Raw genomic sequence first — 27,082 nt, forward strand, 5'->3', positions numbered from 1 at the left:
CTAACCCTAACCCTAACCCTAACCCTAACCCTAACCCTAACCCTAACCCTAACCCTAACCCTAACCCTAACCCTAACCCAAAGCCTGCTACTAGGTTATTTTCCAGTCTAGTAAGGTATTACTATATAACTGGTATATATCTCTTAAGATAGCCTTAGCTGCAATTAAGATTCAGATAAGATTAGGATCCTTAGCATTCTTATAACCCGCATTAAGCTCTTTCTTTAGTGGCAGCTTATATAAGCTCTAGATCTCCTTATCCTTTAGTATAGCTAGGTAAGATAGGAATCCTATTAAGTTATATAGCTATAGCACCTATTCTAACCTTAAATCTCTAATATCCTAGACTATAGTTACTTGCTCCTTAAGATTACATTTTATAGCCTTAAAATCTCCTTCTAGCTTCTTAAATAATTCCTTCTCTAGCTCTACTAATAGAATAGAACCTATAGTAGCTCTTAATCTGCTAACTCTATCTTTATTATCTTTAACTATAAAGTAATTAATCTAGCCTTTCCTAGTAAAGTAGATTTGCAGCTTATATTCTTTCTATAACAGGCTACTCTTATAAGGTTTTACTTTTATCTTATAATAAGAAGCCTAATACTTCTTTATCTTAGAGAGAAGGCAGGTACTATAGCTGTAGTGCGACTATAGATAGTAAATGCCCTTATAGCTAGCTAAATACTTAATTAGCTAATACTTATCTTCTAGCTAAGGCTTATGCTCTCTTAGCTTTATAATACTTCTTAGGTCATAGCTACTAAGAAGCTCTACTATCGCCTTTAGCACCTTACCTAAAAGTTAATATAGCTGCGCTTATAGGTACTACTCTTAACTATAAGTCCCTAGGATAATATAGGACTTATAAATATAGTAGATAGTAACTCTATAAGTCGAATTATATAAGAATATAATAAGGAGCTTGCTAGGAGATAAGTAGATGCTAGTTAAAAGGGGGGTAGAGGGAATAGTCTTTTACTAAAATAGGCTTTTACTAGAAAGTGCCTTAGTTAGCCGCGCCCGGACCAATCCGCGTGCTGCACGTCTAGGCTTTCACCGAAAAACCGCCTGCGCATAAGAGGTAGGCGTAAAACCTTAGGCCGCTTTAATAGTGTCAGCTCTCTTACGTCCGTGGCGCCCTTTCTCTTTAGAGCTAACTGTAATAACAGCTGCTTAATAAGCTTGAGAAACGTATGCTACTAATAGCTAACTTGCCTAAAGATCTTAAGGGAGTCAGCTGTTAGACGCTTAAGTATATTAATCGTTACACTATAATTAGCTACAGTCTAGCTAGTATAGCCAGCTGCTAAGTCGTCCGGGATTTTATAGTGCTCTTTTTCATCGCTGGCACTACCATCCTCGAAATCAGCCTTAGGAGCCCCCTACTAACAGGCAAGCCTCTTACTAATAGCAATAGTAATATGCCGCTAGTCCTAAAGCGTGATCCGCTGGCCTATATAGTGGTGGGTCTATCTAGCCACGGCTCTAGACATCTAGCTGCTATCCTATGGCCTAGTCTTGCTATGCCAGATAAAGTTACTTAGTGGGTTCATTTTATCATATAATACCTAGCGGTCTGCCTCCTAGCAATTAGTTAATAGCTGGATATAGACTATATATATCGCTATTAGCTGCCTAGGGCGCTTAGGCAAGAAGCATGGGATAACCTTAGAGGAGTTGAAATAGGCTAAGGATTTATGGTACTAAGTAACCAGCACTACCTCCCTATTAACAATAAAGACGTTCCGGTCCTGGTTAATGCTATTAATAAGGCGGAGGCTAGTAACCTCTTCCCCTTAGCTAGGCTGGCCCCTAGTAAAATGTGCAAGTAATAAGAGATACTCTTTAAATTTCCATATAAGTTTTAAATACTTCTAGATCCATGCCTACTTCCACTAGCTATTCTAGTCTAGGAACTCCTGCTTTCGCCGTCCGCTGATAAGGTCCTCTAGCATCTCTACCTCTTTCCCTGCTAAGCTGTTACTATAGATAAAGGACTTCCCCTGCTAGGTCTAGGTTAGGTTATCTGTAATGCTAGCTAACGGGATAGTAAACCGGATATCTTCCCCCTCTTTAAATATTAGAGAACTCTATAGTAGCTCCTTTGCATCAGCTGTTATCTCTACTACTATGCTCTAGATGCCGTCTATAGGAATTAGCTTCCCTATAAAGTATATTAGCTCCTTTTACTTGCTTTATAATACCATTAGTCGGCTGCCAGTTTCCTAGGCGATCCTGCGGCCGTAGAGTAGCAGGCTAAGCATGTAGCCTATAGGCGAGTACGTGGCCTTATATAGCTAGGTATTCCGGACCTGAGTAAACCGCTCGCCTAAGTCCTCTATCCTTAGCCTCTCCTTTATAGGAATGGCCTACTCTGCTAGTAGCGCTCTCCTAATATATACTAAGCCTGCAAGCATATATATAAAGAGGTGTGCTGGCCTAAACTGCCCCGACTCTCTATTAATCTCTAAGACGCTAATAAAATGCTAGAGGAGGCTAGTAAAAGGATCCTTGTTAAGTCGCTGCATCTAAAAACTAGCTGATACCTATAGGAGCTCGTCTTTTAAAGCTTCCTCTAATAAATCTTTATCTTACAGATACTTCTATAACTACTTAAGGCTCCTTCTTTATATGCTAGTAAAGCTAAACCTATGCTTCTCTAGTAGTGTAGCATTATCTAGCTATAGGACGTTTAAGTAGTAGTAGAGGAACTGTTTCTAGTAGACTAGATACTAGTTCATGCTTATCTTCTCTTATAGAGGCCTAAATGGCCGGCTATAGGTATCCTAGAGATAGGGGCTGGCTAGCAGTAACTAGGTTATTAAGGGCATCCTCTTTAGGCTATTAATGCAGCGGCTAAAGAATAGCTGGTCTATAGCAGCAGCTAGTCTCTGCAACTCATTATCTTCTCGGCCTGGCATTTGACTATAGATATAGATCTTATTAAAGTCTCTCTTCTTAAAGTGGGCAGTCTACTCTATACGCTTTAGCTAGTTAGTTGTCTTATACTTATCCGCCCTATTAGCTAAGACCTTCTATATCTCCTCTTGCTAGCCCCTCTTATATGCCTACTGCTCTTTAATATTATTAATTAATTAGCAGTCTAGTTAACCCCTCTGCTCTGCTATTCTAGCTTCTACTTCTACTTTGGACTTAGGCTTAGAAATAGCGATATAAAAGTAATAAACGGCATTTCTAGGAATAGTAAAGAAGGTCTATAGTTTAACTTTAGTCTAGTGCGTCAGGTCTGTTTTACTTACTTCCTAGTAATACTGTTTATTATAGTGCATCCTAAGCACCTTCCAGCTAATAAAGAGGAAGTGGCACTCCTAGCAGATAAACCTGCTATGGATAGTAAGGCTGTTAATAGCTGGAATCGGGTCTGCTTAGCTATAGTTATATTACGTATTTAGTAGAGGCCTAAGCTGCTAGCTAGAGTATTCTCGCGCGATTGCCCTCTGGCGTTTAAGATTAATATCCTAGTGCTTATTTGTAAGATACTAGGCGAGATTTAATACTATATAGCTATAGAACTTGCAGATTAAGATGTGGTATGCTAGGTGGTAGATAAGCTAGTTAATTATAGCTATAGCTATAAATGCTATAAGGGAGGAGGGGGGGAGGCGGGGTTTCTAGCTAACTAAGCTATAACCCTAAAGAATCGGCAGCAGCTTACTTATAAAGGGTTAGGGTAACCTAGAGTAAGGATTTTCTCGCGCAATACTATATATATTATACTATAAACTTGCATGGAGCTATACGAGGTCTTTATAGAGGGATGGGGGTCTTTTTAAAGGGTCGACGGCGGCGGGAAGGGTGGGAATAGGCCTTACTTGGTCCGGGTGGAAATTGGGAGGTGGAAATTGGGCCCCCTATTCTGCCTCTCGCTTAATTTTGCGTGGGCAGAATCCGCTCACCGCCTGGAAACCGGGCCCGATTTCCAGCGGCCTTGCGGTTAGGTAGTAGAAGCTATTATAGCTTGCTAGGTGCTTAATTAGGCGATACTTATCCTTAACTTAAGGTTTATACTCTTGGAGCTCCTTTATATTCCGCAGGTTATAGCTATTAAGTAGCTAGACTATTATTTTAAGCGTGTTACTAGTAAGTTAGTATAGCTTTACTTAGAGGTATTATTCTTAGCTATAGAGCCCTAGAATAATATAAGAGCTATAAAGGTAGCAGACAACTACCCTATAAATAGGATTATATAAAAATATAATAAGATTATTAGTTAGTAGGCGTCTATTTAAGGGAGGCAATAAAATAGTAGGTCTAAGAGAAATTATAATTTTACTAAAAACTTTTTCACTAGAAACGTGCTAAGTTAGCCACGCCTAGACTAATTACCCCGCGCGGATTTCACAATTTCGCTGAAAAAGAGCGCTCACATAAGAGGTAGGGTCTAGTATAAAGCTAATAGGTAACTATAAATCTATAATTAATCAAACTTAATATTATAAGTAAGTTATATATATATAGAGGCTTAATATAGTATTTAATAGTTCGATAAAGAAGAGAGAAGCATCTTTATCTGAATCCGAAGAAAAGTCAGCGCTCCCCTGTCAAGGCTTAGTAAGCACAGTTAGTAAGCACAGGCATAGCCAGTGCTTTACCCCTAGGGCTCGCCCCTTACAGTCATATAGCGAGTGTGTGTGTGCGCGGATCGACTGCTGGAATATGAGGTAGGATTGGTGGAGATATCTATAGCGGGCCAAAAGCAGTTAATCAAACAACAGCTCTGACAAACGCTGCTTTGCCTCTGCCGGGTCCCACTCAACCAGGGTTCGTTCCTGAGACTCGTCCATCTTCTGCTGCACAAACGGCTCCATGGCCCATCGCTCCTCCTCGCTTAAGAGATGGAGTCGTATCTTCCACAAGTCCTTATCAAGAACTTCTCTATCCCGCTCGCCAAAGAACCGCTCGTCCAAGTACGTCCAGAAGACAGCATCAAATGCCCAGCTCTTTCTAGCTGCATAGTTGAGCCAGAAGCGGCCCATCTTCCAGCTCTCTTGCATATGCACCGAGAGCGGCTGCGCGTGGAGAAACTCAGCTCCCTGTTCCTTCTCCTCCATTGTCTCGAGCCATATCTTTAAAAGTGGTTCGTAGGCCCTGCTCCACTCCTCGATACCAGAAGGCCACATTTCCGGTGTTTCGAATAGTAGCCACCAAGGAGGGTCGAGCATAAACTGCGTGGGTGCCGCATATGTGAATTCCCAGTCGATCACTGCCGCCACGTCGTCGTCTGGGCCCAGGAGGACATTAGCTGGTCTGAAGTCATCGCACCAGAGGCGAAAGGGACCTGATTTGTCTGGAGCCGGACACCTTGGATGCATCGTCTTGACGCAGGCGGACCAATCGTCTTCGACGAATCCGAATGTTGATAGCCGACCTTGTTTAGCCAGTCTTCGGAATATCTGACGAGCGACGTACTTGTTCCGACAGTCGTCCTCAGACGAGACAAGGTCGTTATGTTGAAAGATGAGTTGTGCCAGGTGCATATTAGCTAATGCACCGTACCATTCGTCCGCTGTTGCATAGGTCTCGCTCTCTAGAGGAAGGATAGACGGGGGAATATGAGCGAGCTGAGTCATACTGCTCATGTTTTGAGTAAGAGGTCGAGCGGCAATACGGAAGGATCCATCAACCTCGACTAACGAGCCGATGCGAGTGAAGGTAGGTTTCACTACCTCCAGTAAACACGACGCGATATTTCCCCACAGACTTCGGAGCTTACTCTCGGGGAGCTCCAAGTTCAGAACGGGAGTCATGTTGGGATCCAGACCAGGAACGGCAAGAGCGTCCGTCATATCGCCTCGGTGTTCGATCCGGCGGAGGATAAGGAACGGCCCAACGTTGGAATCCCGACCATAATAGAGTACTTGGGCAGCAGGGATGCGTGTATTCAGTCTCAAATATTCCGCCGTCGCCGCCTCGTAGACGACTTTCTCGCTAGGGAAGCAAGCTGCATAGGGCCAGGGCAGCCGCACCATAACATCGGAGGAGGATTCTTCACCATCGAGATGGATCCTGTAATGGATATTTAGGCCACCAATGACTAGAGGTGATACCAGTGTAGCAGGTTTGCCGCATTTCTGCTTGACGAGGCTTTCGACCTGGCGACAGGTGTCTTTCCTCCGAAGTCGCATTTGGGACTGGTCCTCGTCAACGTCATTCTTGTCCCACGCGACATTGTCAAAAGTTTGCCGGTCTTTGTACATCCTGTTCTAAGCATGTATTCAAAGATTTGAAATCTCAAGCGGGCGAGGGCAAGTCTGACAGAGGCGAACCTAACAGTGGCGGGCTGCGGAGAAGCAAGTGTAATCCGAGGCGAAAGTCGGGAAGTCAAAACCAAACCACCAGATAGATCTTTTCGAGCCTGCCCTAGCTACTAGATTTTTCGGCGATATGAGAACCAACAAAAATTTAAAAGCTCCCTAGGTAGGTAGACAGAAAGTGACCAGGCACGGATGGGCCAACACTGAAGGGAGGTTATTTCTATTATTATAAAATGGCGAGTTGGTTATCTTACGAGAGGAGATTTAGCGACGATACTAAGCCCAAACGGGTTACCCAAACCCATGACCACGAATCGTCCTCTATAGCGCTTAACTTGTTTCAGGGCAAATCAGCCCCAAAAGCCATACGGTTCATGGAACGGACAAACCTCCTTAGGCAGCTTAGGGATGTAGTGCAGTACAAAGACGAAAGTGGAACACTGGAGAACTGAAGGTACAAGGACACGAGACCGAACAAAGCACTTCTTTTCACATCTAAGTATATAGCTGTAGATAGGAGCCGACCGTTTAGCGGAGAAGGTCGTTGGCCATTCTCGTAGTGATGAAGTGAAGTGTGTCCGAAAAATGCGGTACGAGTAAGGCGCGCGCCTGGCGCCCGCCTAGCGCCGAAGCTAGGCCATGCCTGCACTGCTGGATCCGTGTATAACATCATTAATCAATCAATCAATCAAGTTGTTTCAGGGCACACAAAGCGGCCGTAAGCGCGCGCAAATGGGGCAGTGATGACTTTCGAAGTGGTGAGAGATTGCAAACGCTAGCAGGGGAATAGATGGGCCATAACGGGTCAAATTCGTAAAGCTTACGAAGGCGTGCAGCATTAAAAATCGTTTTTGCCGCGCGCCTTTACATTACATCTTAAGAGAAACCTTATGAATTTAGACCGATTGACCATTGATTCCCTTGCTAGCGTTGGCATGTCTCATTGGACGAAAGGATAACTAGAATCAGCTACGAACGCTAAACTATTGCTAAGCGCGAGATGGGTGTAATGAGAATTAAGATGGCTGCCAAACCGACCTGCTAAAGGCCCGATTCTGCTACCAACAGTTTCAAGACGAAGGCGTGGCCGCTGTCTGGTGGCAGTTTGATGGCAAGAGGGAGCCTTCTCGAATGCTGCCTGGTACAGAGAGAGGAATGGAAATAGTATAAAGCCTATCAACTGCTCCGGCCTTTTATTCTGTACCTAGCAAAGCTACATACATTTGTCGATATTCCATCTTTATAACAACAACTACTCATCACCGCTGACAGACATCACCTTCCCAGCCACCAATCGAGAAGCTCTTTACTAGTCCCTAGTGAACTTTCAAGTCTCCGGCTTCATCCTGCACCAGCAGGTATTTGCTTTCTTATCCTATTTCAATCTAGGTCCCCACAATCTGGCCAGCCGACCTCTAACTTGAGACTCTAGATATAAGCCCCCTTCAATACTTCAATATGTCTTCTTCTAAAGGAAAAGCCAAAGAGGATAGCCTCGAGCGAGAATTAGACTATGAAGACGCTACAGTAGAAGCAGGCAGACGTAGCAAGGAGAAACGTGATGATGCCAGAGAGGAGAAGGAACGTGAGAAGGAGGCGGAGAGACAGGAACAGATAAGGAAGGCAATGTTTGCCGCCGGGAGAGGCAGCAAAGAGAAGCGCAGGAGGTAAACGTGACTGTTCACTTGAGGCTCTATGGCCTGCGGGCCCCGCCTGTATCAAGACTACACACACATGTAAGAAGCAGTAGATAAGAGTCTCATCCACATTAAGATCATCATCTAAAACTTCCTCCTCATTATCATCCCACTTCAACTTACTATCCCCTGTTTCTGTGAGTCTCTGATGCGTTGTCATATTATTAAGTAAACATTACTCTTTTAGCAGTTCACGAAATAATGCTTGAACCTGTTCTTATTCTGCGAATTGTTGACTTTTCTGGACAAAAGACTATCTGCAATCTTTAATTCATTCAAGAGCTCTTTAATAGTATTCATTGCTGCTAAAGTAAAGTAATACATATAGATTACCTATTCACTTAACTAAAAAGGATAGTTCAAATCATTAAGTTAAGTAAACTAAATTAACTAAATAAATTGAATAAATGAAATTAATATTAGACTTATAATATATAGCTAGTTAAGTTTAATAGCTAAGATTTGATTCTAAGTATCAAATTATTATACTAGCTATCACCTTTCAGCTTACTTAATTTAACTATACTACTTCCAATCCCAATAGCACTTGCCCCTCCCATAATCTCAAATATAGGAATATCAGCAGCAAATTCCCGCGCCAGCCAATTCCGCAGCTCTACACCAAGAAGTGAATCAACGCCGTAGTTAAGAAGCGGCTGGAAGATGTCGATGTCGTGGTTTGTTAGGGAAGCGGCAGATGTAGAGAGCAAGTGGGCGACTTTAGTGCGGAGCGAATGCGCAACCACGAGTGCTGCTTCTAATGGTGCGGCAGCGAGGAAGCGGGATTTGAGTCCGACTAGCTCTGGGGCTTCGAAGGTGATAGGGTTACGGGATGTGTCCTGGTAGAGGTGTAGGTGTTTGAAGAGGGGGGACCTTTGTTGTTTCGCGTGAGGGGTTTGCAGCCCGACTAGTATCTGGCTTTCCTCCAAGACAATTTTAGTAGGGGACGATGGCTGTCGTTTCTTGCTAATGCAAGTGTCAAGCAAGGACCGTAGGTGATCTGGGGTGATAGTTAGGAATTGCCCGCTCAACAGGAGACGCTCGGTAATTTCTTCGTTGCGCGCAAGGTAGCCGATACCGCTGACGATGCCCAGGTCGAGGGCGTAGCTATTGCGGTGACCAAGGGATGTACGATAGCGGGCGAGTGCGTCTTGGAAAGTGTTTCCAGCGGCATAATTAGCTTGGCCTACTTGGCCAAAGGTACCACACAGGGACGAGAAAGACACAAAGAATTCAAGGTCGGAAGGCAAAAGGGTATGTAAGTTCCATGAGCCGTTAGTTTTGGGAGCGGTGCTAGAAACCCAGGATAGGAAAGGCATATTGTCGAAAAGAGAGTCCTATTACAGAAGATGTTAGAAGTTGGAATGATAGATTCCCTGCAAGGGCGGAAGCTTTGCAAACGTACTGCTAACACCATAGATGCTTGGATACAGCCTCTAATAGGTGGCATTTCTACCAAGTACTGCTCAAGCAAGGCTTGCAACGCCTCCGCGTCCGAGACGTCGCAGGCGGGTGTTTTCACTACCACTCCGTCGTCTTCGAGTTCTTGAAGAAAATTGGCAGCATCATGCCCTGTGGGGCCTGAACGAGACAGGAGGATTAGGTTCCGGGCCCCTTGTTCGACCAGCCATCTAGCGACCATTTGGCCAATGCCACCAAGTCCGCCAGAGATGAGATATGACTTAGCTCCTGCCAGATCGAAATGCTCTCTTGGTCGTATAGCAACCTTCTATCCTGTTAGCGCATCGAATCTTATATTTCCAGATGCAAATATAACCCACTGATACAGGAGCTTGTTTGTCTAGCACCACAGCAACTTTACCCATACTCTTCCCACTTCTTAGATGTCCAAGAGCTTCTCCTAAAGTTTCCACTGAATACACCCCTAAGGGTTTGATGTATTGCAGCTTTCTCTCTTCGAACAATTCAATCACCTTTTTGAAATGCACCGAGAGTATTTCTCTACGTTCGCACATAAGGCTGACTATATCGACTGCGAAAAAGGATACGTTAGCAGCAGAGTTTCGCATTCGGACACTTGAACTCGAAGAACGGTCTGCCCTCGAAAGCTCGACGAATCGCCCATAAGACGCCACACAATCCCAAGAGGCTTCTCGACCTTCGCCAGAAAGAGTGTTGACGACAATGTCAACAGCGGTAGGGCTGATACGTTTGATGCTTTGAGCAAAATCCGTATCCCGGCTGAAAAATATGTGATCTTCCGGAATTCCATACGTATCGATGAGCAGTGATTTCTTCTCGGGTGAACTCACAGTGACGAATATATTGGACAAACCTAGCATTCGAGACATCTGGATGGTCGCCTGACCTAGTCCTCCAGCTGCGGAGTGAATCAAGATCGACTCACCTCTCCGTGCTCGCACCAGATCAAGAATATAATATGCTGTGATAAAACAGAACGGTAAGCACGCTGCTTCAGGAAAGGAAGAATTTTCAGGAACTTTCGCCACACACTCGTAGTTCAAACGAACATGGGACTTGAAGACTTCGGTCCCCCATCCGCATACTCTATCACCAGGCTGGAAACTCTGGCATCCTTTGCCAACGCGCACCACGACACCGGCACATTCATGGGCAAAAGATCTTTCGGTTACGATGCCAGTAGTAGCAAGAACATTGAGAAAGTTGAGTCCCACGGCTCGAGTTTCGATCTCAACTTCCATTGGTAACAATGTTTCAGGGGTAGTCTGCGGGCGGAAGTAAAAACTGTCCAGTACTCCAATATCTTGCATTGCGAGACTCGTTGAACCTGTATCAGAGTATTGCATTTTCTTTATCATCGCCTTAGCAGACCGAGAGCGGGTAGGTTGAGAAAATTCATCGGCTGGAATGATTCTCCCAATTTGCAGTTGACCATTCGACTCAATGAAAGTGTTTTCGCCGTCCTCAGAGACGGTCCCATAGAGCACCTTCTCCAGTACAGCGCCGAGCTTCTCTATTTGAGTTTTCGTAAGGTGTATTGCTATTTCGAAAGCCAAAACAACAAAAGATAGTTGGCTGTTTTCATTTCTGAGAACCCTGCTCAGCCCATCAATCATAGCGTAGTCTGGATGCGCGTTCGGTCCACCGCCTCTAGTAACCCATACCACGGTTTTGGCAGCTTGGAGTAATCTTTGAAGGGACGCGAATTTGTCGGCTGTCATGTTCCTCAGGTATGGTTGAAAAAGTTCTATCATACAGAGGTACGCCGCATCCGGGTTACTAGAGGCTAATGCTTGCTTCAGGGATGTCGTTCGAATGACTTTATATCCCTTGACTTCCAGATGAGCGTTCGTTTGGCTGATGTCGAGTTGTGAGGTTTCTAATTCTGGCGCTATCATTACTATTTCTTGTTTCACCGTATGGCCCTCCGGTTTTGAGACTTCTGTGGCAGTTGTGAGTATTAGGGACATCTGGCTACAATTGTTGCTCTCGAAATCCTTGAGCTCAATGTCATTTCCAGAGAACCCTGCTTCGAGGAGCACGTCACTCCATGTTGAGCTGTCTATAAGAGGCCCGGACACTCGGAATTCCTCTGAACCTATGGTAGATCTGTAAGTCTTTAGTCACTAGGCAGAGCAGACTGAACATACTAAGCCACCATCCAGGTAGAAGTCCCATAGAGAATGCGAATCTTGACAGTTCGGGTCTTACGAATTCCAATAGAAGAAGTTTCCCGCCACTGTCCGGCACATATATTAGTAAAATAGTTGTGTACAAGTATTACGAGAGTCACTTACGGGCGAAGCAGAGACCGAACATGCTTTAAAGTGACACCAAGGTCTCTTGTTGCATGTAGAACCTATTACTAAGAGTAAACATATTACATATCAAGCACGATTTGGAGACGACTTACAAGCGATGCGACAATCAAGTCATAAGAGCCCAATGCGAACCCCTGACTGCCCGGATCCTTTTCAATGTCGAGCGTAAGAAATTGGAGCCGCTTAAACTTCTGAAATTCCCTCTTCGCTTGCTCAAAAAAACTAGAAGAAATATCGGTAAAATCGTACTGTGAATACTGAACATCTCGTAGACCTGATTGGGCTTGCGAAGACAAGGCTTCGAGAAGTAAACGTGCTGTGGCCCCCGTACCGGCTCCAACCTCGAGAACCTTCATGCCGCTTTCCAGGTGTGCGAGATGAGTAGCAATATCCCCCAAGCTGGAAAGCCAGTTACTCGTCTCGTGGAGTTCTTGGTATGTATCAGAGAGCAGTTCGTCTTGGAAAAGCAAACTGAGAGGATCAACTTCGCCTCGCAGTAATTGGGGCATGCTTTGCCATATGCGTAGACAGAGGTGGCCTAGGTTGCTGGTTTTCTCCATTGTTAAGCAAAGATTGCTAAAGTACTCATCATTTTCACGCAATAGTTTCAATTCTGATCGGAAGTTAGGCATTAAATCTGCTTCGTATAAACGATCCTGCTCGCAAATCCAATTGACATATCTCGAGACAGTTTTGTTTGGGAATGTATTTATGTCCTTTATCAACTTGGTTGTTTTGTGTATAGCGAGGTATAGAAAGCAATCAAGCCGTTCAAACTGTTCGACTGGATCGGGCTTGATAGTTTGCTTTTCTTTGAAGTACTGGAAGAGCTCTTTATTTGAAAGTAAGGTGAAATCGGGCATCCAAGTAATGCGATGGCACATGTTTGTCAGGGGGTCTTTGGGGGAAGTTCCACCCATTGACAACCTTGTGCCTGCAGCCAGTGTGGCTTCGAGGCCTTCCAGCTTTGCAATAACAGAACCTTGCTTAGTGTCAAGGACATAGACATCCCCTTGGCAAGAGGAGACACTTTCCAAAGTCAAATCAGCTGAAGCTCTTAAAATGCTCGTTTCTTGACTGGATGCCGGCACTTTCGAAATCCTATTCGATATCCACAGGCTTCTGATGAAAGTGGGAATCTTCAAACTTGCTACACATAAGTCGTCCCCAATGCAAGATACCAACAATACTTGCATAAAAGCATCAAGTGTAGCTGGATGGATAGTATGCAAGTTGCATGATCTGTCATTTGATATAGTGATCGTAGCCAAGCAGGTACGTGGACCATGAACTATAGTCTCTAGCACTCGAAACTGAGGTCCATAATTGTACCCTGCAGATTTCAGAGAAGCATAGAGAGTTTCTGGGGATATCTGATGACAGGATGCTTTCTCCATAGATGTCTGTGTCCTTTGGTAGTGCATGAAGTCGTCTTGGTCCTTTCTGCCTTTGACTACCCCATTAGCCTTTCTGCTGTATTCGACCCCAACGTTCCCAAAGCAATGTTCGATGGAGTTTGACTTTTGAAATGAGTAAATCCTGAAGTTGAACCAGTTTATTTGATTTTCCCGAGAGTGCTTGCGGTTTTCCGGTCGGAGTGATATTTGTACTTCGACAGATCCTTTAGCGGGGATGATCAAAGGAGTATGAAATGACGCTTCTTTGATCAAGTATCCACTAACATTGTCCACGGAACCTGCAGTTTGCCTGACCGCTTCCAATGCCATTATTAACATTCCGGCAGCAGGGTATAAAAATTGATTCTGGATCTGTGTATGATCAGGAGCTATTGGTCGATGGAGGTGACAAACCATACCTTGTGATCCATTACCCACGGAAATGCAGATATTGATATGAAATTCCGCCATCTCGCATCCAAAGGATTCCAGTCGGAAACGGGCTTCCCCAGGAAAACATTATTAGTATGTGCTGCAAAACGAAAATTCTTACTGAGCCTGCTTTCCAACCAATAGCTCTTAGCATGATCAAAAGGATACTCGGGCAACTCTGTCAAGATTTGAATACCTTCCATTGACTTGTCTGGATTGTTGATGGCAGTGAAGTTGATTGTATACCCAGAACAATGCAGCTGACCTGCAACACTAAGTAACGTTTCTGCAGCAGATACTCCTCGGGTCATTGCACTGAGATAAGTTGTCCGGCCTTGATTTGAACATTCTTCGAGCAGTTCACGCACAGGTCCTCGCAGTGCGGAGTGGGGTCCTACTTCAATCAGGAAATCGACCAACATTGTTCTTCTGTGACTTCGATCGAGGCTGGCTCTAGGTTCATTTCTTGAACCCACGCAAATCGGAGACACGGCGTCGCCAAATCTGACAGCCGACACGAGATTTTGTATCCAATAGTCACTAGACTTGAGCGTTTCTGGTGACACAACTTGTCCCGTCACACTGGAAAGCATTATCGGTGGGCAGGATATTGTTTCTTTAGGCGTGTCAATGTTGGTGATCGATTCTCTATAAAACTCTGTTGCAGGCACCATGTGTGGCGAGTGATAGGCCACGCTTATTTTAAGCCTTTGCTTGGGTTGTCCGATTTCGTCAAGCAAAAGTTCCAGGGCTTCGATTTGATCCCTGTCCCCCGAGATAGTGATATTTGTTTTGCTGTTAACACAAGCTATCCACAAGCCAACTTTTCCAAAGGTTTTGGCTACCTCGTCAATAAGTGCCGCAGCTCGCGGTTCGGATATTGCGACGGCGAGCATAGAGCCTTGGACATGCGACGATTCGGAGAGGAGCTTTGTATAGAGACCACGAAAGTATGCGATTTTCAACGCGGCTTCCCGTGAAACTGAGCCTGCACAGTATCTAAGAATAATCAGCCTTGTTTGTATCTGCCTATGCAAGACCTAGCCACTTACGCAGCTGCAATCTCACCAGAAGAATGGCCAACTACCACAGATGGGAAAATACGGAAGCTTCGCAGGAGGTCAACAATTGCAACTTGGATTGCAGTGCATATTGGTTGGCTGTATTCCGGCAAATGAATATTTGAATAATCTTCTGTTTTGGAAACCTCATCTACTACGTGTTAGATGACCGAGATATAATATACTGGAAGGAAAACAATTACCTTTAATAGACCAACAGCATTGGAGTGACCCGAGGTAGTTTTCGGCATCCTGTAATGACTTTCGAAACACAGGGTATGCCATAAGTTCCAGAGCCATACGGGGCCATTGCGCACCCTGCCCTGTAAAAACAAACCCCAATTTAGGGGATATGGAAGGAGTCAATCGTGGTTTAGACATGATCGTATCTGATAGTTGTAATCTTGAGGTTGGGCTTATAATAGCATAAGACTTCCACAGAAGCATACTCCGTCGGCAAGCTAAAGTGAAAGCCAAGTTACGATAGTAGCTTTGATCCCATGAGCTACGTTGTGCTGTGCACTCGGAGAAAAAGTCCTTATAAAGCTCACCCCAGCGATTGATTCCGTTTTCATCAGCACTTGACCAGACAAGTAGTAGCGGAAAGCTGTCTTGAGCCTTTGCATCCCCATTCTTTTGGCCTTTCGAATTGCCGTTTATCTGATTTGAGCAATGTCTCGTAGTATTGTGACGACCAGTCAGCCCACGAAGGTGCATATAGTGGTAGGCGTCATCGAGTACCACGTGGCAATTAGATCCACCGATTCCAAAAGAGTTGATAGAGGCTCGCCTGAGATCCGACGTAGGCCACAGAGTGGGAATCACAGGAAACTAAAGACATGGTTATCTTTTAATGCCTTCGAAGAAGCTGAGTGTACAAGTTCGCTTTACCTTAATTCGTAAGAACTCTTCATCAATCCTGATATTTGCTTTCTGAAAACCCGAGTTAGGAGGTATTATTCCTCGCTCCAGGACTAAGACTGTTTTAATCAGGCCTGCCAAGCCACTGCATCCTTCAAGGTGTCCAATGCTAGACTTAACGGCACCACTGATAATATAATGAGCTTGAAGAACATATAAAAATGGAACAGAGCAACTGACATATATAAGCTCTCACCTTCACCCCGGCTGCTTTTGAATGAACTACCAATAGCATTGACTTCCACGGCGTCGCCCAATCGCGTCCCTGTGCCATGGGCTTCAACAAACATTGTCCGGCTAAGACTGAGCCCAGCCTTCTCATATGTATGTCGAATGAGCGATTCCTGCGCCTTTCGACTCGGCTGGGCCATTCCATTCGGAGTGTGACCATCTTGGTTACTGCCTGACGATCGAATCACGGCCCTGATGCAGTCGCCATCATTCAAAGCATCGGAGAAGCGTTTCAAAATGAGCACAGCATGACCTTCGCCTCTTGTATACCCATTTGCCCTCTCATCAAAAACAAAAGAGCGACCTTGGGGAGAAAGTACATTGAAACTCGATAGAAGGAGCATCATATCAGGAGAGAAAATCAAATTAGAAGCACCTACTACACTCTTTTAGTCAAGTTAGCAAGATATTAGAATCCTTTTTCACTCATATGAAACTAATAGTCCCTCGGCTTACCATATCAGACTCTTTTCCGAGAAGATGTTGGCATGCAATATCTACCGCTGTCAATGAGCTTGAGCAGGCCGAGTCAAGACTCAGGCTTTGGCCTGTTAAATTGAAGAACCAACTGAGCCTACTAGACAGTACCGACATCAAGCAGCCGGTGGCGCCATACTGAAATGGTTGTTCGGGGTCTTTACAATACATCATTTTGTAATCGTCCGTGAAATTGCCTACGAAGACAGATGTTTTGGAGCCAGAGACTTTCTCTATGGGTAGGCCAGCTGCTGGGAATCAGTGAAGTCTTGATGGAGGCCTGAAAAGTCTCACAGTTTTCGAAAGCACGGTATGTTGTCTCCAAAAGCACGCGCTGCTGCGGATCCATAGTTTCCGCTTCTTCGCGAGAAATGGAGAAGAAAGGCGCGTCAAATGCTGCGATATCATCTTTAATAAAACATGCCTTGCTAGTTGTGAACTCAAAAGTGTATTAGTATAAACATCGCGAAATGTAATTATAAAAGAACTAGTATTCACCTTGTCAAATTGACGACCTCCTGAGAGACGGAATGCATCTGTATGCATCCGTGACTTTGGAGTTTCCGTGCTGGCAGTTCTGCCTTGCATTAACATTTCCCAGAAATACTGGGCCGAGGTTGCTTCTTGTGGAAATTTAAAAGACAAGCCAATAATGGCGATGGCTTCTCGTGTATCTTTATCATCGCCATTCATCGGCCGAAGCGCGGGAAGTTTTTCGGGCATTATAACGGCGTTTACTTGGAAAATAATAACAAGACCGTTGCTGGCTTAATAGAGCCAATAGGGCTAATTGTTCACGCTTGGGTATTCCACTGAATCGAATCATAGGTTGATGTAAGACTAAGACAGGTATGAATGCAGAAAACTCTTATACGGGGTAAAATCCGTAGACCACTTCAAAAATGGACCTCTTAGTTTACATGCTACAGAAGCAAGTAAAGCTTAGATAGAGCTATCTTTCGTATGAATATTAGTGGTACAAGACCGACATGCTTCTGCCTCACAAGAGTCTTAGTTGATAAAGCTTGGAAAATGATGTGGATCTCTACTGAGATCCTTCAGGGGCTTAGAAAAGATCCTGTTGGAAGAAACCTCCGTGATTCTCCAAGGCTGCAGCTTTCTCGTTCATCTTTGCCCTGTTCTGGTAATGTGGTGCGGGTTTTGGCATCGTCTTATCTGCCGCAGCAAGTACCGGTATAAGGCGATTCGTGCTGGGAGGTGTTCTAAATTAAGGTTAAAGTTCTGAAAGGAGGTCTAGTGCCGGTACTAATTCCTACTTTAATCTACTACAGCCTAAGTGCATTACCCCGGTAGTAGCAATTTATACTTTACTTATCTAACATATCATAACGCATACCTATCTAGCTCCGCAGCTCCTTGCATGTTATTAAATTAGAATTTATCCTTATGTTACGCTATCAATGGTGACATATGACCAATGCTTATTAATTGTTATACGGTGAAGCAAATGGGAAGTTTAGCTCCTATCCTAATTAATCTGTACTACAAGTATGGATGCAATGTGACCCTTTGGTTCAGATGCATGCGGCTTCTTATAGGTTAAGTAATATGATCAGCGGCGCATGGTCTCGAGGGGGATCCTGTGCAAGGAAATTGTACGACAACTTGCAAATATCCATAATGATCTTATTCTATGTTGGCAGTGCAGTATGAATGTTGGCACGACTCACCCACTAGCACCTGTAGCACTAGAGCTCGTCCAACTCGGCTGGATCCTATGGTCAAAAAGCATATGTGAATAGTAAATCGATAGGCGGGTGACATAGATAAGGGAAGACTACTCCCGCACTAATAAAATCCATATTCTAGCAGAAGACCGGAAAGTAATTTCACCTATTGACTTTCCACTTCACCAGTCATCAGATCTTCTTGTGTCAACAAAATTAAAACCTAGTTTTGATTATGGCTATTCGTGTCTTATGTCTTCACGGTCATGGCTCTAACAGCAAAGTAAGTCCGCCAATTTCATATTATTCCATTATCTCTCTTCCTATTTTTTGGTACGGTGGTTTCAGTACGTAATTAACTATTGTGTTCTAGGTATTAGAAGCCCAGACCGGTAAGAACGCAAAACGTACGCTGGTGGCCATTTTGATAGCTGACTTCAATTTCCAGCTGCCCTTCGACATGAACTAGATGAAGATTATGAATGGGTTTTTGTCAATGGCACGGTGCCCGTAACAATGGCTCCTGGTACGTCCATTACCAACTAATATCTGATAGCAAAACTCAAGATTGCACAGAACTCAAAGGATTCTACCCGGAATCCGATGATTACTTCGGCTATTTCACCATAGCGGAGCCTAAGAGCCTCGAGAAGGCTATGAACGATCTCGAAGATTTCATTGATCTAGAAGGGCCTTTTGATATCGTCATGGCAGTCTCCATCTCTTCCAGTCTGATTGGAAACTTGCTTCAGAAGCTAGGAACCGATAACCAACCACCTTTCAGAGGTGCCATCTTCTTCGCTGGCATGGCACCCTTGGATTTCGCAACCTGCGCGAAAGGTGACCTGGGTTTCCTCGAGCATGCTGAGGAGCACAAACTCATTTCTATTCCCACGGCGAATATTTGGGGGGTCCACGACGACTATCACATTCATTCTGCTCCTAAGCTTGCTGCCTTCTGTTCTGCTCAGACAAATATTAGCTTGATGCATGAAGCTCGCACGCCTATTCCTGGTTCAGCAGATGAGAAGGATCTCGTTGCCGCTGCACAAGTAATTCGCGTGACGGTCGACAGAGTTACTGCCGTATATTAGGGGCTCTAGGATGTTTTGAGAAACTGGCCCGAGGGAGTTTTGTATTTATCTATGAAATTTTACTTGATACGGGAGTCTAAGACTATATTAGTATAGTGCAGATATTGTTCTTTAGTGATTCTAGTGTATGATTATATAAGTTGACTTTCAGTCATTTTCAGGGAGAATAAAATAAAATGGGCGGATTAGGCCTACATTGCCGTCTTCCATAATAAATACACTAAGACAAGGAGGAAAGGATACTCTGAAGAAAGTTCATCTCCCCAAGGGAATCTTAAGAATACTAAAACCCAGGCCCCAGGCTCTGTGTATCATTTACTAATTGCTATGCAAACTAATTTGCTGCTTCTTCCACATCAAGCCAACAGCCAAAACCTGCACGCCGGCTATAGCAATTATGATCCGATTCTCGAGACGAAAACCTGTTCCAAAAATGCTACGAATTTTCTCCTGTAAATTTGGATTGAATGTATTCAGTAAATCAAAATCTTGAAGCAATGAGGTGATCTGTGATGGTAATAAAGCGGAACCTAACGAAGCGCTTAAATTAGAGTTGAGAACACTCATCGCGATAGCAAGCCCGATAGCTGAGCCTAGCATCCGTGCTTGAACCATAGATGATGTACCGACAGCTGTGCGAACAAAGTGTTAATAGGAAGTCTAGATAGGTACAAAACACGAGACTTTCAGTTGGTCACCACGTACCAAGATCTTTCGATTCAACGCAATGTGGGGTCGCAAGCATTGTCACACTAGCCGTTACCCCGACTCCTAAAGCTATTAATATCTCAAACACATACATACTTGCTAGCATGCCTCCCTTAACTGGTATCATATCGAGCAGCGCGATACCGAGCAGCTGTATTAGAGAGCTACCAAATAAGAGGTAAATAGGCGCAATCTTTGTTGCACCGCCAATAGTGTTTCCGACCAATAATCCAATAGGATTCGCGATAGTATAGGGCAACAGGCGAATACCAGCTTGGAGAGGAGATGAGGAGTCGACGACTTGGTAACGTTGAGGGATCGATATCAATATCGCGCTGTTGGGTATTCCAACAAGAAAAGATACTCTAAGGACGGTCAATATCAGCAAGTTAAAAGTCAAAACAGGAAAGGTCGTACAATAGCATTGCCATCCAAGCTCGATTTTTCACAAACCGCCAGGGGAACATTTCTTCTTGTTCCTTCCCCTGCTTGCTCAGATGTTTTTCCCACAAGGCGAACAATACCCAACTTACAACCGACAGCACAAGCAGAGCGATGACAACGGCTGAGGACCAGGTGAATGACGTGGAGGCTTCAAGCAATGCTGTAACAAGTAAGAATGAAGCACCGAGTAACAGAACTGCTCCTATGACATCGATTTTCTTAAGCAGTCTCCAGATAGTGTCCTTCTGCACAGGACTGGGTGCCGAATTCTTTGGGGTTCCAAATTGTGCTGGCATACAAATAAGTAGCACTACAAATACGATAGCAGCTGCTGGAACACTACTTTAGATTAACATTTGCTTTTTTCTGGTTCCGAGCGACCTTATCACAGACTAAGTCGACGTTGGCCCACACAACGCTTCAGTGTTATTTGAAGAGAACTTACTTCAGTAGGAACAGCCAACGCCAAGAACCTCTTGTCACGATAGCACCCCCCATCAACGGCCCACTGGTCGTCGCCAAAGCAACAATAATAAAACATATACCAGTATAGAGAGGCAATTTCGCTTTTGGGACCATCTCGTAAACAATAGCCATTGTGACGGCAAAGGCACCTGATGCGCCAATACCTTGCAGGACACGGACGACAATTCTAAGCCACTTATTAGAAATTGGCCTTAAACAAGCCAAAGAGAAAACATGGAATGAAACTTACAGCTGTGTCATGGTTTGGGCTGCCCCGCAAGCGCCCGAGAAACCCGCGAAAATGAAGACTGCGGTCATCAAGGAATATTTGCGGCCAAAGATGTCGCTCATCTTGGCCCAGATGACCAAAAAACCTTAGGGAAGAGAGATTTCAGTGCCAAAACCCTCATAGAATAATAGCATATCTTGAGCTACCCATACCTGTGTATGAAATTTGGTAGCCGGAAACGATCCAGCTGGATTTGTCAAAACCGTGGAGATCGCTGGTCATGGCAACTAAAGCGGTGCTCACGATAGAAGCTTCCATATTAACAAGATAAATGATAATCCATAGTCTATGTGTTCACAATAAATTATGAAGTTAGCAAAGTGATCATGCCTCTTGGGTATGGAGACGAACGCTACTGTTGATATGTACAAGCGCCACCCGTGCAAATACGTGAGTTCTTTCTCTTGGCTTTCCTCTTCCACTTTGCTGTTCTCAACATCGGGATCTTTTTCTGTCCTTGACACTGTGCTTGGCTTGACGATCTCCGTGCTGACTTCACTCTTTGTATCCATAGAAGGGGGACTATTGCTACATTGAGCACTGTTACGGAACTTCATGGCTATATTTGGGAAGTATTTCGAATACAACAAGGAGAAGAAGGAATCAGGCGGGAAGGATTAGATCTGAGGCTGGACCCTATGTCTCCAAGGCTCTCACGAGTCCTCGAGAATAAGACAAAAGGTCCAAAACGAATAGTCAAAAATAAGTACCGGGATGCATCGGCATTTCTCAGGATGCCACCGCCTCCTGCAAGCCTCTCGATCAGCCGTTGATCGTGTTATGCCGGCAGTAGGGGCCACAATTACAGATTAGTGATAACAAGGTATCGTGCATTGTACGACATGACATGATGCACCAACAGACCGAAAGAAAGCAAGGGAATTAGGCTGATACCATGTCATCATTCTACAACTGTTATCAAAAGCACACCAATTCCATTAACCTGATAGGCTCTCGCTTTCAACCAGGAAATAAATAGTAAGTCTCTACCCATCCCTCCCTTTCTTTCGGTACCCTGCTTAGCGATGATCTAACTACTCTAATCCCTATTAATTCTACGATCTACAAAATATATAATCGCTTATACTAATAAAATATACAGATAATGAATTCTTTCCCTAGTTTAGAAACTTTGTGCCCGGACACAAGCGATGCGCTGCTAAAGTAACAATTCCTATAAGCTGGATTTAATTACTAGCGGATAAAGCACAGTTACCCCGTTGGGAAAAATACCCTAAACGGCCCGAAGTCAGCCTGCAGCGATACACACAAATTCAAGCCCCCTGGGGCCTCTGTGTCTCAACGCAAGCTTACCAATCGAAGCTGTTTTCAGTATCACACTGACAAATGTTTCTATTTTAAGATTCTAGAAATGTGCCCTATCATTTAAGATACGCTTATCTACTCCGTACATTGCAGCCTACTAGCTTTCTCTCTATGATCTGCTTTTCTTCTCTTGCTGACTTAGTTGATTCTGTCTTAGCAAGTGTTGCTCAACTCCATATTTTTCTGATTTCCGTCTCGGCCAATCCTCCGCGAGCGTGAAGTACGAGCGATCGAGCCAAGTATACCATCATGTATACATCTTCGCAAAATGCTGTCCTCGCTGTCTGTATCGTCTTCAGCATACTATCAACATTTTCTGTTGCCCTGCGTTTGATTTCAAGGCGAATCAAGAACGCTCCGATTAAAGCTGATGATTGGTTTATACTTATTGCGCTGGTGAGATGCTGCATTTTACTTTAGTGGTTGCAAAGGCTGATGATGGATTGGTGGTAGATTTCGGCTTTGGCAAATAATATCATGGTCGCATGGAGTGCTGGGACTTATGCTCTGGGTGTGCCGATTCCTACGATGAGTGTTGAAACTTGGGTAGTTTATGGCAAGGTATGCTATCGATCCGCGGAAAAGCTGCAACGAGATTGTCTAATGATATCTATCCTATTAGATTCTCTTCATCCAGCCGATTATTCTGATGTTCGATCTTGCGGTTATCAAAATCTCCGTTCTCTTCTTCTATAAGCGAATTTTTACCACGAAGAGGTTCTTTCTTATATCTAATATTTTAATTGCGGTCGTAAGCGCATGGGGCGTCGGATCCCTCTTGGTAGGTTACCTTCCTAAACGATACCTTTTCAAATCAAGTGGAAGAGCTTTTCGCGTAAGGTTTACACAGCGGGTAAATAAGTCTGACGGTATCTTCTAGGCCCAAGTCTTTGAGCAATGGCCGGTCTCCGACAATTGGACATCGAGTGAAACAGGCGGCAAAAATTTCATTCTAAACTACGCCAACTTCAACATAGCTTATTCATGCCTTGATCTCGTCTTGGATGTCATTGTGTTATCTTTACCTTTGTTTATGATAAGAAATTTGCAACTTACTACGCGTAAGAAAGTGGCATTGTCATCCATTTTCCTCTTGGGTGCACTGTAAGTCGTCCCTCTCGGTTGTGACAGTGTTTGGTCAGTTGATTTGCCTTAGATCAGTTATTGCTGAAGGTGTTCGAATCTGGATTTTATGGCTTATTCTATATGGTCCCAATGTTGCTGTTATTCTTGATGGTTGTAAGTTTCCCCAAATCTCGGTTCATTCTCTCGGACCATCCCCAGTCTTCTGATTCTTCGTCTTAAAAACCTTTCAACACAATGCTAATGAAAGTTGTTTGACTCTTAAGCTCTTGCTACCAAATTCGTTATCTGGGGTACAATCGAAGTCTGCGTCTCGATAATCGCGGCGTCACTGCCTATGCTTGGCCCGATCTTCTTTGACCGCCGCGGTCCCGAGAGCATCGTCCGCAGCGTACGCTCTATTCTTTCTCTACATAGTACTGGTAGAGGAAACTCCTCAAGCGGTGAACGTCAAAAGGGCTCACTATCGTCCACACGTGTTGAGGAAGTTGGTGGGCAGTGGCATGAGCTGGATAACCGCAGTCAAACTACTGTGTCCAAGAATGGTGCTATTCGGGATCAAAGAGATACAATTAATACCCCGGAAGCTTTTCAGACCACCGCGCGAAACGAGGTGTAAAAATCTGGGTCAAATTGATCTCAGGGGGTGGGCGTATCGCAGGTAGCTAAAGTGGCATAGCCCCTGAGAAGAGCCCTGTAATCGAGTTAACACCCACGTTCCAAATTAATATTGAATCAGAATTCTCCAGCGTAGAACTGACAGGTGACCGAGTAAAACAAAGATATGGTGTTCTTTTTTACGTGCGGAAATATGTGAATTAGAAGATTCAGTAACTTGTATTTCTCAAAGCGCCAGTTTCCACCGGGTAAAAGGTAGGCATCCAGGTGCTTGATTAACCCAGACTCGAATCTCTCGAGCCGCTGAAGAATACAAGAGATACCATGCGTATGAATGAATACTGGTAGTAGGGCTTCGCAAATGTGACAGCGTGACAGTGTCGCACAAATAGATCGGTCATATATTATTGGCAGAGAGTACATCTGAATGCTGCAATGGTCACTTTAGCCGGATGCCTCTCCTCTACATGTAACAATTCATGCATGAAAGATGGAAAGCTAACGCCTGTAACTGACCATATAAGGAAGGAGGTCAGAGGCGTGTGATAGGTCACGCGTGGTTATCGTAAAGGTACCTTACGGAGTACGAAGGCCTGCGTAACACTGACTACCATGTCTTGGTAGACTTGTCTTGGTAGACATGTCTTGGTAGTACATACCAACGGGCGACACGACATGCCCGTGCCCTGGTGCAGAAAGCCGATGCGGGGACGGGAAACACGGCTGTGGCGGGGAGTGTGGGTGCAAATTGATTACGGGGGTAGGGTACTAGTGCGATTTACTAGATTTCACAGTAATTAGTACTAGTCCAATTCAAGCCAAGCCTCAAGGGCACAAGAGTTGGTATTATTACCTAAGGTATTATTATACCTATCAAAATAGAAGCCAACTTCAACCTACCATGACAATTACTGCACCTGAATAACCTTGTTACTATCCTTCTCGAAACACCTCCATTACCTGAAAATGCCCGAACAAACCAATCTCGAGTCCAGCGGCTTATCGGTGCGCTCTCGCCCTAAAGTCACCAACTTCTTGCCTATACTCAAAACGATCGATGGACTGAACGCTGTGGCTGCGAATGTTGATGTGGATATGGCTATGGGAGAGAACTGGCTTATCCGCGAACCATTAGGTGCTATTTGGAAGAAGGTTGTGGCCGAGGAGTTTGATGCAAAGGTGAATAGGTTGTTCTTCTCTTCTTTGACTTGATGTTAATTATATTTGACGCCTGATACTATTTTGAACCATTTGGCTTTAATGCTAATCGTTTCCCTTTTATGTTCGCTTTTCCCATCCGCAATGACGTATCAAGGGTATCAAATACTCTGTTGTCCACTCACTAATGAACAATAGGACCTCAGCTATTCTCATGGAATTGGGGGTAGTCTCCCGCTGCTCTCTGCCTTCTCATCCTTCTTCAACCAGTTCTTCCATTCCCGTATTCACATCACGCCAGAGCATGTGACTACAATTGCGGGAGCCAGCACCTGTCTTGACTCCCTACTCTACGCCGTCTGTGACGAGGGAGATAGTATTCTGCTGCCGTCACCGTTTTGGGGTACGTATTGGGTCTCTGTATTCCCCCTTCCAAAGCTGACATCAAACAGGAGGCTACGGCGCTTTCAGTAAATTCCGCGCCGACGTGAACATCATCCCCACTGCAAGTCTACCTCTACGGACTGCTCTATCCTCAGATATTGTAGCGGAAGTGAAGACTGCATACGCCAGCGCCCCAGACCCTAAACGTATCAAGGCGTTGTTGGTAACCAACCCCCATAACCCAATAGGACGCTGCTATTCCCCGTCGACACTGCGAGAATTGATGGCTTTCTGTCAGGAAAAGGGCCTGCATTATATCTCGGATGAGGTGTTTGCAATGTCTGTATTTGGGGGAGAGGGCGACGAAAAGTTCACGTCAGCACTTGCGCTTGTGGATGATGGGGAGGAGAGTCCTATAGATGCAAACCGCGTGCATGTAATCTATAGCATGAGCAAAGACTTTGGATCAGCTGGTATCAGGATGGTATGTCATTGCATCCTCTTTCTTCCTTGCCCTAAACAAAGAAATGCACAAAAGTTGACAAGCTTGGTAGGCATGTCTCGTTTCCCCCCGCAACCGCCCTGTCCTCGACGGAAGCATGCTTGCCAACTACCTCCAAACATCCAATTTCAGTAGCATTTACACAACTGCAATCTTAACCTCCCCCTCTCTTCCGTCCATTCTCGCAGATCTAAACTCTCAGCTCGCGAAGAATTACGCCCTTCTTACCCAAGCTCTCGACCAGTGGGGCATCGATCACCTGCCCACTCATGCGGGTTTCCACCTGTTTGCAAAATTGGCCAAGAACGCTCAGACCTGGGACGAGGAAATGGCTTTCGTCAAGCAATTGTTGCATGCTGGTGTTATGGTGGCTCCGGGGAAGAATTTCGGTGGTGTAGATGGTCAAATCGGTTGGGTTAGGATGTCTTTCTCAATTCCGGAGAAGGATTTACGGGTGGGACTGGAGAGAATTAGCGAAACTTTGGGTTTAGGCAAGACTGGTGAGGAGAAGTAAGTCATATGCTTTGTATGTAAATCTACTAGCGAAATCTCTATTATGCTGCTAAGGGAGTTTGTATATTAGAGATTCGCGACACTTCTAGCCCCACTTGAGCATTGCCGTTAAACATTGGTCAGCTTCCTATCAATAGACGAGACGTAGCATGAGATTCGTGGCCTGTACCAAGCAAGCGTGTGGTTTATGCTACGCATACTTGACTCGGAGGACCCAAGCAAACGAGATGAACTCAGCTGTTTGTTTGTCGTTGTAAAAGACTCAAACTGGCAGTAAGACTATGCATGTCTGGGAGAAAGGTCGTACAGTAATCAAGCATAATATCATGTGTTATTCATGATGGTAATCTGCGGTAAATGATATATGTGATTGCGACGTTGAGATTTGCAAGCGATGTGGATATAAACATGGAAGTCTTGAATGATAACGACAAATCTCTATTATGAAGGCTTCATTGACTGCATAATTATGTCCAGCCTTGCTTTTTAGGGCTTCTTCACTCTGTAATTGTGAATATGATCATGTTCAGCGGTTGAAACCATTTGAAACTA

At 44.6% G+C, this 27,082-nt stretch overlaps 4 protein-coding genes across 4 annotated transcripts; 1 reads left to right on the forward strand and 3 right to left on the reverse strand.

Moving 5' to 3' along the window:
• Positions 1–4,724: 4,724 nt before the first annotated feature.
• On the reverse strand, positions 4,725–6,221 carry LHYA1_G007922 (uncharacterized protein; the record flags this gene model as incomplete). The annotated part of the gene is made up of 1 exon (XM_031152845.1): positions 4,725–6,221. One exon carries the CDS (start codon positions 6,219–6,221, stop codon positions 4,725–4,727), a length of 1,497 nt encoding a protein of 498 aa, XP_031003103.1.
• Positions 6,222–15,618: 9,397 nt separating this feature from the next.
• FUB1_1 (Reducing polyketide synthase) lies at positions 15,619–16,981 on the reverse strand (the record flags this gene model as incomplete). The annotated part of the gene is made up of 5 exons (XM_031152846.1): positions 15,619–15,677; positions 15,747–16,167; positions 16,238–16,509; positions 16,553–16,697; positions 16,757–16,981. 5 exons carry the CDS (start codon positions 16,979–16,981, stop codon positions 15,619–15,621), a joined length of 1,122 nt encoding a protein of 373 aa, XP_031003104.1.
• A 2,377-nt stretch (positions 16,982–19,358) lies between these two features.
• FUS6_1 (Efflux pump) lies at positions 19,359–21,503 on the reverse strand (the record flags this gene model as incomplete). The annotated part of the gene is made up of 8 exons (XM_031152847.1): positions 19,359–19,672; positions 19,746–20,113; positions 20,166–20,233; positions 20,282–20,531; positions 20,638–20,844; positions 20,908–21,031; positions 21,099–21,232; positions 21,298–21,503. 8 exons carry the CDS (start codon positions 21,501–21,503, stop codon positions 19,359–19,361), a joined length of 1,671 nt encoding a protein of 556 aa, XP_031003101.1.
• A 3,436-nt stretch (positions 21,504–24,939) lies between these two features.
• Positions 24,940–26,531, forward strand: aclI_0 (putative aminotransferase; the record flags this gene model as incomplete). Its single annotated transcript, XM_031152848.1, has 4 exons — positions 24,940–25,152; positions 25,330–25,534; positions 25,584–25,999; positions 26,070–26,531. The coding sequence occupies 4 exons, from the start codon at positions 24,940–24,942 to the stop codon at positions 26,529–26,531; spliced, it is 1,296 nt and encodes a 431-aa protein (XP_031003102.1).
• Between the last annotated feature and the right edge of the window lie 551 nt (positions 26,532–27,082).

This window comes from Lachnellula hyalina (genome assembly GCF_007821495.1).
Source record: "Lachnellula hyalina strain CBS 185.66 chromosome Unknown contig00136, whole genome shotgun sequence".
In the NCBI taxonomy this organism is placed as follows: Eukaryota; Fungi; Ascomycota; class Leotiomycetes; order Helotiales; family Lachnaceae; genus Lachnellula; species Lachnellula hyalina.